Source organism: Garra rufa, chromosome 14 (assembly GCF_049309525.1).
Source record: "Garra rufa chromosome 14, GarRuf1.0, whole genome shotgun sequence".
Classification (NCBI taxonomy): domain Eukaryota; kingdom Metazoa; phylum Chordata; class Actinopteri; order Cypriniformes; family Cyprinidae; genus Garra; species Garra rufa.
Genome location: NC_133374.1, coordinates 17,352,701 through 17,372,421, shown reverse-complemented (window position 1 = coordinate 17,372,421; position 19,721 = coordinate 17,352,701). Strand labels below are relative to the sequence as shown.

The 19,721-nt window shown below is 35.8% G+C and overlaps 1 protein-coding gene across 1 annotated transcript; it reads right to left on the bottom strand.

Annotated features, from left to right (window-relative positions):
• Positions 1-1,785: 1,785 nt before the first annotated feature.
• Positions 1,786-19,514, bottom strand: foxn1 (forkhead box N1). The gene is made up of 8 exons (XM_073817324.1): positions 19,380-19,514; positions 14,212-14,529; positions 13,824-13,931; positions 12,996-13,114; positions 12,455-12,551; positions 4,318-4,525; positions 2,127-2,591; positions 1,786-2,040 (listed from the first exon to the last, which is right to left on the bottom strand). The coding sequence occupies exons 1-8, from the start codon at positions 19,512-19,514 to the stop codon at positions 1,850-1,852; spliced, it is 1,641 nt and encodes a 546-aa protein (XP_073673425.1). The 3' UTR covers positions 1,786-1,849.
• Positions 19,515-19,721: the final 207 nt, after the last annotated feature.

The window sequence follows — 19,721 nt, the reverse complement described above, 5'->3', positions numbered from 1 at the left end:
CACTGTATAAAAAAAAGGCAACCACATCCCCCAGTGGTTGCCGTGCTAAATGCAAGCAACAATCAATACTGACTAAATCCAGAACACCTTATAAAAATCTTACATATATTTAAAAAAAAAAAATTGCACAAAAGCAACCAAATATTAATATATAGTTGAATTTCAGCAAACAATATTAGGCCACATTCAAGTGATTTTGAGCATTAAATGCTTACAGAACTTTTTGGAATTACCAAAAATACCAATGGAGGGATTTTAGAGCCCACTATTGGGCCTCGGACAACTTATGAGAACCTCAAAATGACTTAAAATAAGATAAAACAAGCATTAAACTAAGCTAAAACAACAAAAAAATGAAATTCTTATTTTAAGTCAACCTCTCAACAACTCTGTTTTCTTTAAGAAACAGGGTTCCCACTGGAGAACTTGGATTTATGAGGTAGCCTCATTATAAAGGTAAGATCTAGACTTAGAAAGGTTATGTAAATTAATAAAATCTTACAACTTCATGGGCAGTCTTATGAATATTCATTTTTCCAGTTATGCCAAGCTTTAGAACATTTTATCAGGTAGAAATTCTGAGTAAAAGTCAAAAAGGTTGGTGCATTTAAGAATATATTCACTACCAGTCAAAAGTTTTTGAACAGTAAGATTTGTAATATATTTGAAAGTCTCTTCCTTTCAAGTCTTTTCTACTTACCAAGCCTGCGTTGATTTGATCCGAAGTACAGCAAAAACAGTAAACTTGTGAAATATTTTTACTATTTAAAATAACTGTTTTCTATTTAAATATATTTTAAAATGTAATTTATTCCTGTGATCAAAGCTACATTTTTAGCATCATTATTCCATCCTTCAGAAATCATTCTAATATGCTGATTTGCTGATCAGGAAACATTTATTATTGTTATTGTTAACAATATTTAAACAGCTGAGTACATTTTTTCAGGATTCTTTGGTGGAGAAAGATCCAAAGATCAGCATTTTCACTGAAATTAAAAAAAAAAAAGCTTTTGTAACATTATACACTATACAAAAGCTTCAAAAAAAAAAAAAGCAAAAGTTAGTATTTATATACATTTGTATTTTTTTTTTTTTTTTTTTTAGAAAGAAATTAATCAAATTAATCAAAAGTGATGATGAAGACATTTATAATATTACAAAATATTTCTTTTTCAGATAAATGCTGTTCTTCTGAACTTCATATTCATCATAAAAGCCTGAAAAAATTCTAGTCACCTGTTTTCAACATAATAAAAATAATACTTAATTTTCAGCAGCAAATCAGCATATTAGAATGATTTCTGAAGGATCATGTTACTCTGAAGACTGGAGTAATGACGCTAAAAAAGTAGCTTTGATCACAGGAATAAATTACATTTTGAAATATATTCAAATAGAAAACAGTCATTTTAAATAGTAAAAATATTTCAAAATGTTACTGTTTTTGCTGGGCTTTGGATCAAATAAATGCAGGCTTGGTGAGCAGAAGAGACTTCTTTAAAAACCTTTTGACTGGTTGTGTATTTTTCTAAGTTGTAAATAAAATAAAGATTTCTGGAGTATGTTTTATAAGAAAATAAGACTTAGTTTTTCTACTTCAAAATTTAATTCGAAGTTTAATTCAGTGTGTTACTTGCTTTGAAATTAACAGTTTCTACACCAATTTTTGTCAGTGGGTTTGTATAGCATACTGCATTTAAGCATTAAAAACAAATTTAATTTTAACTCAAGCACATTATTTACCCTAGAAATCATACTATTTAAACATTCAAAAATATCAACTTTATATAAACTTTCTATTTTGGATAACAAAGATGACTTGGGACGCAACACACAGGTTTCTTTCTCATAGCAGAGGAATTGGAGCTGTGTAGAGCCCACTGAGGTACAACTCAGAAACACTGCCTTGCACCCCATCATCAGTCTCCGCTAAACCTCCATAGACCCCCACGCTATCCCGTGTTTGACTTGGACTATCCAGGACTACTAGTGAATCCGGAGCGAGACTGTCAATCCTTAGCTCCTCCCAAAGATTCCCTTTGAACAAAGACGGAGAACACGGCGTGAACAACAAAGTACCTCAACTGCTGTAAATAAGTCTAATGTTTTAAACTTGATCTTACCATGTAACTGCAGATCTGTGAGGCTGGGATTCAATGCGTCAACATCATTACTGATTTCTCCATCCAGCAGAAGCTCCTGTATGCTTGCTGAAGCACTGTGGCCAGCCTGCAGAGTGGTGCTGTAGCTTGGTGGGGTGTGTGCTGGTAAGGGGGAATCCAAACAGCCTGTACTAGGGCTGGAAGGGTGCCCGGCATTGGGCTGATGGGTGACAGGAGGATAGTATGAGAAGGATAAAGGGTCTGGGGATAAGTAGGGGGGAGGTGGGATGACAGTTTGAGGGGGTAAAGGGTTGTAGAGAGACTTCTGATGCAGGACGCTAGTGTCATGGACAGGTTGGTGTCCGTAGGAAGGATGCATGGCAGCTCTTAAAGGCTGAGAATGTGTATGACTGCTGGGTAGGCTGAAGTGAGCACCAAGAGACTTTAGTTTTTCAGGTCTCTCCCCAAGAAGGCGTTCCAGCTCTTCTAAAACAATGAGCATACATATAGATTTTTAATATCTGTAATATAAATATATATATATATTATAATATAAATGACATTAAATTGATCAAAAGTGACAGTTATATAATTTTACAAAGATTTGCGTCTCAAATAAATTTTGCTCTGTTGAACTTAATATTTAAAACGTAATTTTATTTCCGAAAAAATGTTAAGTAGCACAACTGTTTTCAACATTAATCATAAGAAATGTTTTTTTTTTTTGAGCAGCATATCAACACATTAAAATGATTTCTGAAGGATCATGTGACACTGAAGGCTTTTGTAAAGATTAATTGTTGCTGAAAATTCAGCTTTCTCATCACAGGAATAAATTTTAAATAAGAATGTGTTGAAATAGAAAACAGTTCATTTAAATTGTAATAATATTTCACATTTTTGTTTATTTGCTCAATAAATAACATACACTTTGTCTTTCTTTGTCTATTTCGAACATATATTTTTATTTTTATAATACTGTTATAATTGAAGAATTTCATTATAATTCATATTTGTCTTTAGCTTTTCCATCATAGAAATACATTCCATGTAAAAATGTATTGAAATAGAAAACAGTTCATTTAAATTGTAATAATATTTCACATTTTTACTGTTTTGACTTTATTTCTGATCAAATACACTACCAGTCAAAAGTTTTTGAACAGTAAGATTGTTAATTGTTTTTAAAGAATTCCTAAATATTGTGAAATATTTTTTTTCTATTTTAAATAACTGCTTTTTTAAATATATTTTAAAATGTAATTTATTCCTGTGATTACATTTTCAGCACCATTTCTCTAGTGTTCAGTGTCACATGATCCTTCAGAAATCATTCTAATATGCCGATTTGCTGCTCAAAAAAACATTTATTATTATTAATATGTTGAAAACAGCTGAATAGAATTTTCTCTGGTTTCTTTGATGAATAGAAAGATCCAAAGATCAGCATTTATCTGAAATAAAAAGCTTTTGTAACACACTATAACATTCAAAAGCTTGGAGTCAGTATTTTTTTATATTATTATTAGGGGAAAAAATGATAGAAATTAATACTTTTATTTAGCAACAATGCTTTAAATTGATTAAAAGTGACATTTATAACGTTACAAAAGATTTCTATTTCAGATAAATGCTGTTCTTGCGAACTTTCTATTCATCAAAGAAACCAAAAATAATTCTGCTCAGCTACTCAGTTTTCTACATAATAATAATGATAATAAATGTTTTTTAAGCAGCAAATCAAAATATTAGAATGATTTCTGAGGGATCATGTGACTGGAGTAATGATGCAATTTTAAAATAACAATAATAACTTACATTTTAAAATATATTCAAATAGAAAACAGTTATTTTAAATAGTAAAAATATTTCAAAATTGTTTGTCCTGTATTTCTTAAAAAAAATGGTACTTTTGACTGGTAGCGTACTTAGTAAGCATATATTATAAACCTTCTTTAAAAAATATATATATATTCTTTCTTTGTATATACTGTACATACATTTTCAGTATTATAATACTGTTATAATTTAGGAATTGTATTATTTATTATAACTGTAAACATATTAGCATTTATTTCCAAAAAGCATGAAAAGATTTTGTATAAAAGCATAAATATACATTTCCAATAATCATATCACAAAGATGAATTTGTGTAATCTCTGACATTTTTTGTACATTTAATGACCAACAAATATGACAAATACGACGTACCTGGGCGGGCCATGCTCCTCCGGACAGTCAGGGGGTCTTTACGCCTCCACTTGTGAAGTTCCTCCTGCATCTTCTCTACCTTCGCTGGGTTCAGGGCCCACAGGCAGCCCTTTCGGGAAGAGTTCCCATTCTTGTTCTCCACTTTCTCAAAGCATTTGTTCAAAGACAGGTTGTGTCGAACGGAATTCTTCCAGCCATCAGGTGCTGTCTGAGGAATCACAAATGAAACAGTGGTTCATTGTGGCATTGTAAAGTGGTTGCTTGAGTAATTGCTATGTGGTTTCTAAAATAATCCAAGGTGACAGAAAGAACTGAATCTAAAATAAAGACTGTACCAGTCATTTCTCTAACCAAATATTTATTTTACAACCTTTCCCTCAGTGAAATCAACACTGGATCCGTATGGATCTGCATGTTTACGTAATGATGAGCCAAAATAATGTCACCTTGTATTTACAAGCACAGCGCCAGCACAGTGTCAACAGGACGGTGAACCAAAGATCATGCCATAACAGGCATATTCCACAAGGCCTGAGGAAACTATTCATGGTAAATAACTCTATTTGGCATTTGTTACATTAATTATGCACAGGCTTCTGCCAGGATCCATGATATGAACTGTTCTCTAGGGGTGAGTTATAATGACGAAAAAATTATATCTCAATTGTGATAATAATAATTAGACAATATTTTGCAGAGTGTGTTATTGTGCTGGTACCTTGCCATGGACTCCCAACGTGTTTTATATTCCTCATTTTCTGTGAGGTGGTTAGTTTGCAGGAGTAACAGCAATTAACTTTTACGTACTATTTGATTTTCACCTTTAATCAGTGATGGGCAAGCTACTTGGAAAATGTAGTGAGCTAAGCTAACAGTTACTCTTCATTAAATGAAGCTTAACTACACTAAAGCTACAGCCTTTGGTAATGTAGCAAGCTAAGCTACAGCATCATGGCAAAAGTAGTTCACTACATCGAAGCTATTTTTTAAAATTTCATTTTTCTATTGAACCAACATCATACAAAGTCAGTGCTCTCTCAGTGATCAATTAAATTGTCAGTCATACAGGCATGCAAGTTCAGTTTAATTGTTTATTCAACCACTCTTCCAAACCAATTTGGCAACAAAAATCTGTATCATGTACAGGGCTGGATTTATCTCATATTCTGGGGGGTTGAATTCTTTCTTGAAAAAAATAAAAACAAAAAAGCAATGGCACCAGTCTCACAATATTAAACGAATAAAACAGGGAAAACACAAAATTTGTAAATAAAATAATTTTATACATATTATTGAATAACATAGTCTATATATGGATGGGTGTTCGTCAACTGATTGCATGTCGTCAGAGTTTACAGTGTTGACAGCTTCGTAATAAATAGCCTAAAGGAAGCGCTGTAGATTTGTTGTATATAGCTACTAAAATATGACAGACCGCACAAAAACAGCACTTTAATTTACTGCCGTGTTTGAACAAAGATAGTGATTGATTTCATGAATACAGGAGCCTGATTTTTTTAATTGTCAGAATCTATAGTACATAACAAATACAAAAATAAAAACAAATCACAAACTTTTGCAGTCAAGACTGTGAATAAAAGACAAGTGTGGAATGTAAGCCAGATTTGGCCCAGACTCTGTTACTATCTGGGAAGCAAAGCTAAATTCTATTGTAAATTTGTTAACTGACAGTAAGAATATATAACCGAATCAAGCGGCTATTTTCGTTTGCAGAAGGTAAAATGCATTAACGTAAAAATTTAACCGACAGGTCACAGCGGCTAGGCCTATAAGTCACATTTGTGACCCTGGACCACAAAACCAGTCATAAGGTTAAATTTTACAAAACTGAGATATATACATCATATGAAAGCTCAATAAATAAGCTTTCTATTGATGTATAGTTTGTTAGGATAGGACAATATTTGGCCGAGATTCATCTATTTGAAAATCTGGAATCTAAGGGTGCAAAAAAATCAAAATACTGAGAAAATCACCTTTAAAGTTGCCCAAATTAAGTTCTTAAAAATGCATATTACTAATCAAAAATTACATTTTGATAGGTTTACAGTAGGAATTTTACAAAAAATCTTAATGTAACTTGATCTTTACTTAATTTCCTAATGATTTTTGAGATAAAAGAAAAATCAATAATTTTGACCCATACAATGTATTTTTGGCTATTGCTACAAATATACCCCAGCGACTTAAGACTGGTTTTGTGGTCCAGGGACACATTTTATTATATTCTGAAATAAACAGGCCTACAGCATAATGTTATGACATTATTTCCCTCACTCCACAACAAATCCTTTAACTTTAATCTTATTCAGAACAGAACAATGATGAAATAAATAAATAAATAAATTTGCCTAAACAATCCAAAACAAATTAAATGTGAAAGTAAAGATGGGCTTATGTAGACTACCTCTCTTGCCACAAATACAAATGTTTCCATATCTGCAATGTATTTGAAGCAAAATTATTATGCATTGGGTGCTTTGTACTTCATGCACGTCGACGGAAAATATCATGATGAGCAAAAATGTGCCACAGGACCGGTGGTCATGCTGAACTGCATGTTATACACACTATTTAAATTGACTAGTGTAACTTTTGGGTGACTGTGTTTTATTTTTCAAATGAACATAGTGTGCGCGTAAGACACCAGCGCGATCAAACAGCTGAATATCATATTCTGTCATGTTGGTCATAGTAAAGGCATAATTTGCTACTGCAAAGTCCAAAGCAGTTTGAAGTATTCAGAATATTAGCAAAGATTATTATAATTCGTTTAGACTAGAACACGGTTTCATTCTTATTTTGCTATGGAACCTGGACGTTTTTTGTTTGTTTGTTTTTACTAACGAACCGAAATATTTTGCCTTTCGCCATGAATTTGACACCCACTCTCTGCCCATCTTGTACTTCTGAGTTTGAGATCTTCCCAGAGCACTAGCCTGCTTCAAATACTAAAATCAAGGCGCCCATCACTAGCATTGCAGATTATACAGTTTTCTGTTGCTATGTGGGCGCTCAGTTTTTTTCTGACATTTAGCTAAAATATCGACAACAAAAGTCTCGACAACCAGTGCTAGACTAAGACACACTTTTCTCATATCTTCGAATGCAAAAAAAAAAAAAAAGAACATTAGCCTTTATTAATGTACTTTCAATCAACACTTCTTTATTTACCTCAAGTCTGCAAACACGCTGAGATGCTTCAAACTGCGTGCCGCACTTCATTCACGAGAGAGGCGGGAGGAATAATACGGTTTGACTGACAGTTTAATGAGCCAATGGCATCACGAGGTTTAGTGGCGGTGGCGTCGCTTACTGACCCAGGATCAGTGATCCGTAGCAGTTATATTTCCGATTTGAGCTTAAAGTATAGAACAATATATAGACCAATTATCTGTTTGTAAACATCCGGGATGCGCGCGCATCTTGGTTGCAGAAAACCCGGGAGACATAGCGTTTACGAATAGGAAATTACACGGATATGGTACAAAACAGTTCGATTCTAAATTATTATAGATTATTTTGATTAATGTTATTTTAAAAATGTTTACCGCATATTACAACAGCTTGTCACCCAACGATTAGAATGGTTATTCAACGAAATTAACGTTAGTGAGTGGGATTGCTCTGACAGATCCGTTTGCCATAGAGGTAATCGTGTCAAATCAAGTCAAGTGCAAATTAGATGTATAAAGCATGCCTCAACAGGCTTCACAACACAATGCAGACATACAAAAACGATCAATGTCTAACAAATTAATTTACAAACACGATGTGACATTATTTGCCATAAATTCTCTGAATTTTGATGCCTGCAATTTAATCCTTCTTAGCAAATAAAGAGACAATATTTAAGTTTTGCTTTGCCTTTGTTTATTTCACACTGGGTTGAGTTGAGTAGGAAAATACAGAAGTGATGAATGGATACCGATCTCCTGTACAAAAAGTGTATTCTAACGTTAGTGACTGACAGTAGGATAGTTCGCTATAACTTGTTAACGTTAGTAGCCAAGCTTACGAGACTAGCCGTGTAACTTTACCCACTGCACAATACAACATTTTCACGGTTGTCTTTCCTTCATTTTCTGATTTTTCTTTCGGGTTTTACACTGCGTTCCAGGCAGGTTTTTTAACTCGGAAATCAGGACTTGAAATCACGACTCACATCTTTGTAGCATTCCAGGCAAGTCACCCCAAACTGCCTGAGCGCATTTATTATTATTACATTATTATTAATTTGTTTGCAATGTTATATTGTCCTAAAGTCTATTTTTCACTGTGTACCTCTTGCATAAACACCGCACTCGTAGGTGCTGACATAGTGGTTTTGCGGGCTATGTCACGTCAGAACTCGGAACTGGGAGCACATCGATCTAGTACGAGTTCACGAGTGGGAAGTCACAGGTTTGACTGTCGTTTGGGTGCACTTTCACTGATAGAAGATCGGAAAAACACGAGTAACGGGTTGCCTGGAACGGGACATTATAGCGGTTCCGGTCGTCTTTTGCAACCGACATGCGCACTTGAACCAGCGTGACGCGTGTGTGACGTAGGCTGATAATTGGTCTATAGCTTGTAGCTTTTGTTGACGCTACCGCGTTACTTGATCAAAATAATAGCTTAGCTACTGAAAAGCTATTTGATTCAGAAAACAGCGACGCTACCACCACGCTACTGAGAAATGTAGTTAAGCTAGTAGCGTCACTACTTGTAGCGACGCTACTGCCCAACACTGCCTTTAATGAGCGGTTTTACCTTTATAAGGCCAACCTAATTAAATATATGCATCATCTGTTGTGTCAAATTCTTAGATTTAATCAATAAATTCAAATAGTAAGACACTATAGGCCTGTTACCAATCAAATGAAATCAGTAAAAAAAAAATCGATGTTTACGATGCAGAGGTATTGCAACAGAATCTGCATCTGAAGTGGCATTTAGATGCATTAACACAGACTGTCTATTGCGGGACATAATTGCATTTAACCTGCAGCTAAAATAGCATAATTAATCTTTACATTAACTTTTTTTATTTATTTTTTTAAGATTTGGGGAGAAAAATGTAAAAAAAAAAAAAAAAAAAAAAAGTTTAAATGTAAACCTAAAATCGCCAATAGGTGGCAGCAAATTGACTGCCAAAAGTTATAACAAATCAAGGAGAAGAGTGCAAAAAACTGTCTGAGGAACAAAAGGCATTATTTGTGGTTGGCCAAACTGAACCAGGATTTCCAGGGAAAGAATCTTGACAACATTCGTGTTTGTTCTTATCATTTCCAGTCAGGTAGGCGAAATATTAGTCTAATATCTTATTTAATACTGCTTGTACATATCTTTACCACCTATTAACTTTAATTTGTCCAAATATTGCACCCTTTCCTGCTTACTAAGTTCTTCTCTATATGATTTAGCAGCTTCCACACGTTTTTATGTGGTTTTGACAACATAAATTAGCAGAACAACATATTCAGTAGTACATTACCCAGATAGCACACGTATGTCTGCAAGATGTCTGTTAAAGATCTCTTGATCTGGAAAGCATCTGCTGTGTACAAATGTCTAGCAGACGTCTGTAAGATGTCAGTTTTCCATACATTCTAATTTATAAACATCTTAAAGACGTCTATTTGACATCTGATAGGAAACGTCCAATAGACGTATTGCAGATGAGCAAACTACATCTTGCAGATGTACAGTCGTGGCCAAAAGTTTTGAGAATTACATAAATATTATAGTCCTTCTTTGCCATGAAAATTAACTTAATCCTGAAAAAAACTTTCCAATGCATTTCATTGCTGTCATTAAAGGACCTGCTGAGATCATTTCAGTAATCGTCTTGTTAACTCAGGTGAGAATGTTGACGAGCACAAGGCTGGAGATCATTATGTCAGGCTGATTGGGTTAGAATGGCAGACTTGACATGTTAAAAGGAGGGTGATGCTTGAAATCATTGTTCTTCCATTGTTAACCATGGTGACCTGCAAAGAAACGCGTGCAGCCATCATTGTGTTGCATAAAAATGGCTTCACAGGCAAGGATATTGTGGCTACTAAGATTGCACCTAAATCAACAATTTATGGGATCATCAAGAACTTCAAGGAAAGAGGTTCAATTCTTGTTAAGAAGGCTTCAGGGCATCCAAGAAAGTACAGCAAGTGCCAGGATCGTCTCCTAAAGAGGATTCAGCTGCGGGATCGGAGTGCCACCAGTGCAGAGATTGCTCAGGAATGGCAGCAGGCAGGTGTGAGAGCATCTGCACGCACAGTGAGGCCAAGACTTTTGGAAGATGACCTGGTGTCAAGAAGGGCAGCAAAGAAGCCACTTCTCTCCAAAAAAAACATCAGGGACAGATTGATCTTCTGCAAAAAGTATGGCGAATGGACTGCTGAGGACTGGGGCAAAGTCATATTCTCCGATGAAACCTCTTTCTGATTGTTTGGGGCATCTGGAAAAAGGCTTGTCCGGAGAAGAAAAGGTAAGCGCTACCATCAGTCCTGTGTCATGCCAACAGTAAAGCATCCTGAGACCATTCAGGTGTGGGGTTGCTTCTCATCCAAGGGAGTGGGCTCACTCACAATTTTGCCCAAAAACACAGCCATGAATAAAGAATAGTACCAAAACACCCTCCAACAGCAACTTCTTCCAACAATCCAACAACAGTTTGGTGAAGAACAATGCATTTTTCCAGCACGATGGAGCACCGTGCCATAAGGCAAAAGTGATAACTAAGTGGCTCGGGGACCAAAACGTTGACATTTTGGGTCCATGGCCTGGAAACTCCCCAAATCTTAATGCCATTGAGAACTTGTGGTCAATCCTCAAGAGGCGGGTGGACAAACAAACACCCACTAATTCTGACAAACTCCAAGAAGTGATTATGAAAGAATGGGTTGCTATCAGTCAGGATTTGGCCCAGAAGTTGATTGAGAGCATGCCCAGTCGAATTGCAGAGGTCCTGAAAAAGAAGGGCCAACACTACAAAGACTCTTTGCATACATGTCATGTAATTGTCGTTAAAAGCCTTTGAAACGTATGAAGTGCTTGTAATTACATTTCAGTACATCACAGAAACAACTGAAACAAAGATCTAAAAGCAGTTTAGCAGCAAACTTTGTGAAAACTAATATTTGTGTCATTCTCAAAACTTTTGGCCACGACTGTACATGCAGACGTCAAATAGACATCTCCGAGATGTTTGTGTGCTATCGGGGAACTATGCAATCAGTGATGTTGTTTACATCTGAGTATCTTTAATATGAGATGCCGCGCATCTGGGTAACTAACCACACAGTGATGTTTTAAACATTTTAACCATATTTGTGTGCATGTGTCATTTCGTTAAAGTGTTATCGTTGACAAATGGGCTGTAAAAACTCTACAAGTAGACAAATGCATCAAATAACTATTCTGAGCCATCCTGGTTCATTCTCACAGGTCTCTCCTTCATTAGTTTCTGACTCCAGTTAAGTTTTCCATTGATGTATAGTTTGTTAGGACAGGACAATATTTGGCCAAGATACACCTATTTGAAAATCTATAAAAATATTGAGAAAATCATCTTTAAAGTTGTTCAAATGAAGTTCTTAGCAATGCATATTACTAATCAAAATTTAGGTTTTGATATATTTACGGTAGGACATTTACAGGGTCACATATAAAAGTATTTTTGCAACCTAATCTTGGATTTTAGGGGAATTGTAAATGTATTTTAATAGATTGTAACTTGTTTTTGGTCAAAAAAATTTGTTTTGAGTAATTCAAGACCTTTATCATGTGGATCTATCAATTTTTGGTAGCTTTTCTGAGAAAATAATGGGTTGTCCTAACAGTAACCCAGGAAACCAAGGCAGAACACTGTACAACACTGGTTACCACTGTTTGACTTTGTTTTGGAATGCTCAAAATTGAGTAACATTACTCTGCCTTTGTTTAGCCGTGTCAAATATGAAGTTACTGTGTTTTTGTTTTTTGCAATATACTCGATAACGTCAATTCGCATATCGATTACACAACAGTTATGATATTATCGTAGATGATATATATTGCATACCCCTACTATTCACTGCAGATCAATGTATATAAGATGTAGAAATTATTCTGAAATGTTTGTGCAGTTTACCTTAAAGTAGGGGAAATGCTCCGTCATGAAGCTGTAGATCTCACTTACTGGTAGACTGCCTGTTTTGCTATTCCTCAGAGCAAGGAAGATGAGAATACTGAAAAGAAATATTCAATAATAAAACATTGCCAGTCAAACAAGATTACTTTGATGCATTGTTTTAGTTTGGTTGTTTTGTTTAAATGTGCTGCAATGGTTTAATGCTTTTACATTTTTATCCAAAGTGACAGAATATTCACATGAATGACAGGAATGTAAACTTTTCACAACAGATTGCTGACTATATAGTTTACCTGTCTGCATTTTAGTTTTTAAATAAAATAATATACTCATTTTAAATAGAATTGCAGTTGATTTGTACATGTTTTATTCCTGAATGAACCTGAGAATCACTGAAAAATCCCCATCACTGATGCACAGACTGACAGTTTGACTGAAACTAACTGCCTGTGTAATATGTGAGCCCTGAGACTATTTAAAACTAACAGGTTTTTAGAGAATTTAGTTTATTAGGATAAACAGGTGAGGTGTATATACGTACCTGTAAGAGTAGACAGGTTTAGGGTAGAGTGTCTGGGCAGAATTGTCTTGAGATGTTTGAGATGAGATGCTTTGGTTATAGTAGTGAGAGATGTTGTCTGTTCCTCTCGAAGAGTAAAACTAGAGACAGCCACACACAAAATATTAAAAGCTAAAATTACTTTTTTAAAGCTTTTATTACATACTACACCCATGTTTAACAAGAGTGCGTCTTTGTTACTTTGTCAGCTTAAAGATGTAGTAAGAACCTCCTGCCAATGTTTTGACTGTGAACATGCGTCCAAAAGCATTTCATCATTTCTACCTTCTTACACCATGCTAACCTACAGCAGTCATACTGACTTCTTTATACACATAGTTAAATTACTTTATATATAGACTACTGTTTAAAAGTTTCTTCATTTTTTCCAGCAAGGACATTGTGACTAAAAGTGACTGTTTACAATGTTACAAAAGATTTTTATTTCAAATAAATGCTGTTCTTTTGAGCTTTCTACTCATCAAAGAATCATGAAACAAGAAAATATTAAGCAAGTTTGATGTCTATATTATCATGTGACGCTGAAGACTGGAGTAATGGCTGCTGAAAATTCAGCTTTGCTGTCACAGAAATAATTTTAAAATCTATGTACAATAGAAAAAACTTCTTAAACTATAAAACATTTCACAATTTTTTCCATTTTACTATATTTTAATTAAATAAATGCAGCCTTGGTGAGCATAAGAGAAAAAATAAATAAAAAAAAACCTCACCAACGCAAACCTTTGAATGGTAGAATATATACTCAGTATACAATACTTTGGTTCACTCTGTCAATATCAGGTATACCTGATGTTGTAGAGGACTGATGGGACTGTACGTCTGATGGTTCACTGACATGTATCCGGGAGGTTCTTCAGAGCTCGTCTGAGGCTCACTGTAGGGGTGTTGAGGTCCCTGCCCCAAGAACAGACCATGATCTACTTAATTCTGACATATCATATATTAATGCTTCTTTAGAAAGTGTAATAAGGACATCTGCTTGCACATCTGCCTGGCAGGTCTTCTAGTTTCCATATATTTTGCTCCTGGCCTAAATGTGCTGGCAAGAAGTTTCAAGAGCCTTCATGCCTTGATTTTGTTTTTCCTATCTTTTTAATTATTTTCCATACTGTGTAAACTCCTCTAAATTCATATTTTTAAAATCTAAATCAGAATCTTAAAATGTTGGACTCACCATTACACTGGTGGTCTCCATATCAGTGCTTAATGGAGTCCAAGAGGATTGTTCCTCCAATCCATCAGTCGTGGTGAGTTTCCCAGCCAATCCAGCTCTTCTGAGACAGCTGAAGGTTTGAACCTCACTGATGGCCCCTTCACTGTATTGACGCCTGTATGGATGGTAGTGTCTATTCTCCATTAGGCCAGATTCTTGTCCAACAGGGCTTCCATCTACACTGTGTCTACGAAAGCGCTCGACACTCTTCAGCCTGTAGGGAACGCTTTCTCTTTGGGAGTACGGTGCAAACTCTTCTCCAACATTACTCTGGTGACACTATGGATTAAACAACAAAATCATGTATCTATCAAACCAGCATCAATAATAAAAATAATTAATTCAACCTCAAATTGCAAAGTATCAATATACGTGCAACATGTACCGTGTAAAGCAGCACCGCAGTTTCATTTCTAGTTAATGCACTCTTTAACACAAAGCCTTTTTCCAAGAGGAAATGCAGTAGCACGTAAAGATCTGTGATCTGCTATACAGTCCATAAAAGCATTTAATGTGACATACAGCCTTCCCTGGGGGCCGTAATTAATTAATATTAAATCACAAGGATTTGATGAAAAAGCAAGATGAAATACTTCTATTTCTGCCCCAGGGTCTTGTGTCCTTGAATAGTGCCTTGTGTGGGAGTTCATGTCCTCATCAAACGGTAATAATTATGACACTGTGTTGTAATCAGAGCAGCTGGTGAGCAGACGTTTTTAAGAAGCGGCAACTACAGAGCAGTCTGGACTGATGTTATAAAACCAACGACTTATCAGACAGTTTCATCTGGATTCAGACACAGAAGATAGATTGCCTGAGATAGATCATTAGATTTTTCCAATACATCTATCTATCTATCTATCTGTCTGTCTGTCTGTCTATCTGTCTGTCTGTCTGTCTGTCTGTCTGTCTGTCTGTATGTATGTATGTATGTATCTATCTATCAATTCAATTCAATTCAATTCAATTCAACTGAGCTTTATTGGCATGACTGTAAAATAGCACAATGTTGCCAAAGCAATAAACAGTGAACAAGTTATACAGGCATATCATATACAGTATAACACGTACACAATAAATACATAACTAAATAAATAAATGCATAAAAAACAAAAACAATAGCAAATATAATGTAAATATCTACAGAGAGCAGTGATAAGGAAAAGGGGGGGGGGGGGGGGGGTTCAGCCTTTGTCCCTCATAATATGGCAAGAGGATACATACTGCGCTGCTAAGTGGATACACTTTTCTTTTTCTCCCAAGATATAACCAAGTTTGTCTATGTGGCTTACTTGCTGGAAATCAGGCACAATTTGAGCTATTTGGGTAAAGTAGGCGTCTCTGATGTTTTTATATTTTCTGCACTCCGTAAGGAAATGCAGTTCATCCTCTATAAGTGCATCTGTGCAGTGAGAACACAGTCTTAGCTCTCTGGCTCTCCAGCTCTGCTTGTGTCGGCCCGTCTCTACATATAGACTATGCTCACTTAGACGATACTTCGTCAGGAGCTTTCTCTGATGATAATCTTTAATTTTGGTCAAGTAAGGTGCCAATTGATAACCAGTCTTAAATTTGTAGAAGCATTTTAGTTTGTTAATTTGTGCTATTTTTATTTGCCAATCATGGATGTATTCTTCCTGGGTTAATCTTCCAATTTCTTTAATTTTTGCATGTCTTAACAGAATTGTTGAATTTAGTTGGTGTTTTTCCACTAAATAGTCCATGGGGTCACTCTCTGGGTGTCCTGCCCTGTAAGTAAGAGCACAGTGATGGTAACCATCTGTCAGTGTGTCAGACAGATGGAACCAGAACTTTGCTGTTCTCTTCTGGATTTCTGCTAGAAGGGGGAATCTGCCCAATTCTGCCCTGCAGCCGAGATTAGGGGCGTTTCTGTGGAGTCCCAGGATGTTCTTGCAGAATTCGAGGTGGAAAATTTCAGTGGGGCTTTTATCCCAAGATTCATAGTTTAGTTTAAATTTGGGGCCCCAGATTTCACAGCCATACAGAAGAATGGGTTTGATGATACTGTCAAAGATTTTTAGCCACAATTAAATGGGTGGGTTGAATTTGAATAGTGATTTTCTAATTGTGTAATAAGCCCTACGTGCCTTATCGGTCAGATGTTTTATTGCCAGATCCAATTTACCAGAAGCTGAGATTGTGAGACCCAAATAATTATAACATGTGGTATGATTAAGAAGTGTTCCCTTGATTGTAAAAGTGTACTTTTTGTCAGTAATGCGAGGCTTTTTCTGAAAAATCATAATTTTGGATTTCTCCATGTTTATTGGTAAGGCCCAGTCTCTACTGTAATTTTCTAAAATTGAGAGGCTTTCGTGTAGCCCCTCTTCATTAGGTGACAAGAGCAGATGATCATTGGCGTACAGGAGGCATTTGATTTCTTTGCCCTCTAGGGTCAGGCCAGGATAAGAGGACTTTTCGAGTTTTGATGCCAATTCATTAATGTATATATTAAATAGAGTCGGGCTCAGGTTGCAGCCTTGACGGACTCCATTGGTCTGACTGAAATAATCAGTCCGTTTGTCACTGATTTTGACACAGCATTTGTTTCCGTTGTATACGTCTTTTATGATGTCATATGTCTTTCCTCCTATTCCGCTTTGAATTAGTTTAAGAAAAAGTCCATTATGCCATACCGAATCGAAGGCTTTTTTTAAATCAATGAAGCAGCCAAATATTTTTCCTTGTTTTGTTTGATGAACATATTTTTGTATAAGTGTGTGAAGTGTGTAAATGTGATTTGAAGTTCTCTGTTTAGGCATGAATCCAATTTGACAATTGTTTAAAATTTTGTGTTCTTGGATAAACTGAATTAATCTGTCATTAATGATTGAACAGAATAGTTTTCCAAGGTTACTGCTCACTGTGATGCCTCTATAATTATTTGGGTCATACTTCTCTCCTTGTTTAAAAATTGGGGTAATCAGGTTCTCTTTCCAGATCTCAGGAAAGTGTCCAGATTTTAATAAAAGGTTGAATAATTTTAGGACAGCAACTGTCAGTTTGGGGCTGCTGTGTTTCAGCATCTCGTTAGATATTCCATCTAAGCCACTTGATTTCTTCATTTTTAGGGTTTTCATCTTCTCTGTCAGCTCAGTTAATTCTATGGGTGAGTCTAAATGATTTAGCCTGTCTTTAATAGTGTATTCTAGGTTATTTAGTTGGGAGGTCAGATGTTTTTGGGTGGGGGTTGGTTCGTTTAGTGAATAGAGTTTTCCAAAATGTTGAGTCCAGATATTTGGGTCATAGATGTGAAGGTGTTTGGCCTCTTTGGATTTTTCAAAAATTTTCCATTGGTCCCAAAAAGAATTTTGATCGATTGCCTCCTCAATTTTGTTTATTTTTATTTTTGTGTGATCAGTTTTCTTCTGTATTAGCAGTGACTTGTATATTTTGAGGGTTTGTTGATATGTAGCTCGTATTTGTTGGTTTGCTGGGTCTCTGTGTTTTTTATTTGATAATGATCGCAGTTCTTTTCTTATTGTTTGGCATTCTTTATCGAACCAAGCATCTTTAGCTATTTCTTTTTTACATCTGAATTTGTTTCTTTTTCTGAGGGCTTTTCTGACCACTGTAGAAAAGATTTTAGTCAACTGTTCAGTTGCTAAACTGATACTTCTCTTCTCTTCACTAAATGTAGTCAGGAGAAATAAGTTTATCATGTTGTCAACTTGGGTGCTGTGGAGCACAGCTTCATACTGGGCAGGACTGTCTTTGCTCCAAATAAATTTGGGGGGGAGTGGATATAGTTTAACTTTTTGTTTTAAAGAGGGCAGATGATTCACTGACCTGTTGAGACTGAGGACTATGTGACTGTGGTCTGATAATGGCAGCTGTGGCATCACAGTGAAATAATTGATTTTACTTTGGTCTATATCTGTGATGGCGTAGTCTACTGTGCTATTGCCTAAATATGAGCAGTAAGTAAATCGACCCAGGGAGTCACCTTTTATTCTGCCATTAACTATATATAGGCCCAGGCTTTTGCAGAGCTGCAGGACTTGTTTTCCATGTCTGTTAATTATGTTGTCATAATTCTGGCATGTTTTAGTAAAGAGTTTGTGTTGATAATTAAGTGATATCTGTCTGTCTATCTATTTATCTATCTGTGTTCGTTCTGTCTGTCTGTCTGTCTGTCTGTCTGTCTGTCTGTCTGTCTGTCTGTCTGTCTGTCTGTCTGTCTGTCTGTCTGTCTATCTGTCTGTCTATCTGTCTGTCTATCTATCTGTGTTTTGTCTGTCTGTCTGTCTGTCTGTCTGTCTGTCTGTCTGTCTGTCTGTCTGTCTGTCTGTATGTATCTATCTATCTATCTATCTATCTATCTATCTGTGTTCTGTCTGTCTGTCTGTCTGTCTGTCTGTCTGTCTGTCTGTCTGTCTGTCTGTCTGTCTGTCTATCTATCTATCTATCTATCTGTGTTTTGTCTGTCTGTCTGTCTGTCTGTCTGTCTGTCTGTCTGTCTGTCTGCCTGCCTGCCTGCCTGCCTGCCTGCCTGCCTGTCTGTCTGTCTGTCTGTCTGTGTTTTGTCTGTCTGTCTGTCTGTCTGTCTGTCTGTCTGTCTGTCTGTCTGTCTGTCTGTCTGTCTGTCTATCTATCTATCTATCTATCTATCTGTCTGTGTTCTGTCTGTCTGTCTGTCTGTCTGTCTGTCTGTCTGTCTGTCTATCTATCTATCTATGTATGTATGTATGTATGTATGTATGTATCTATCTATCTATCTATCTGTCTATCTATCTATCTATCTATCTATCTATCTATCTGTGTTCTGTCTGTCTGTCTGTCTGTCTGTCTGTCTGTCTGTCTGTCTATCTATCTGTGTTTTGTCTGTCTGTCTGTCTGTCTGTCTGTCTGTCTGTCTGTCTGTCTGTCTATCTATCTGTCTATCTATCTATCTATCTATCTGTCTATCTATCTGTCTATCTATCTATCTATCTATCTATCTATCTATCTATCTATCTATCTATCTGTCTGTGTTCTGTCTGTCTGTCTGTATGTCTATCAACTCTAAACAGAATTTTAAAAAAGTCAATCAAAAAAGTAAATAAAATACTTCAAAACTAAATGCATTTAAAAAATAATAACTAATTTTAAAAATAAATTAATGATACCTGTGATTCTGGCATCTGAAAGCAGGGTGACCCTAGATGGTCAAAGGACTGTAGTTCGCCTGGAGAAGGAATCGGTGAGCTGCTGCTGCTGCTTACAGATGGGAAAGACAGGCCCTGCGGCTCAGAGGCTGTCATGGTTCCTACAACCTGCCTCTACAAAACACCAGAACAGGTGGATAGATTGATAAATTGCAAAAAGAGAAATACTGTAATATGCAAATATAATCCCTTAGGATACTATAAGAAAAAAAAACATGTAAAAACACAGAAGTGTAAGCTACCCTCAGAGATTCACACAGTCAAGTGTCAGGGTCTGTGATTTTACAGCTTAACATATAATGT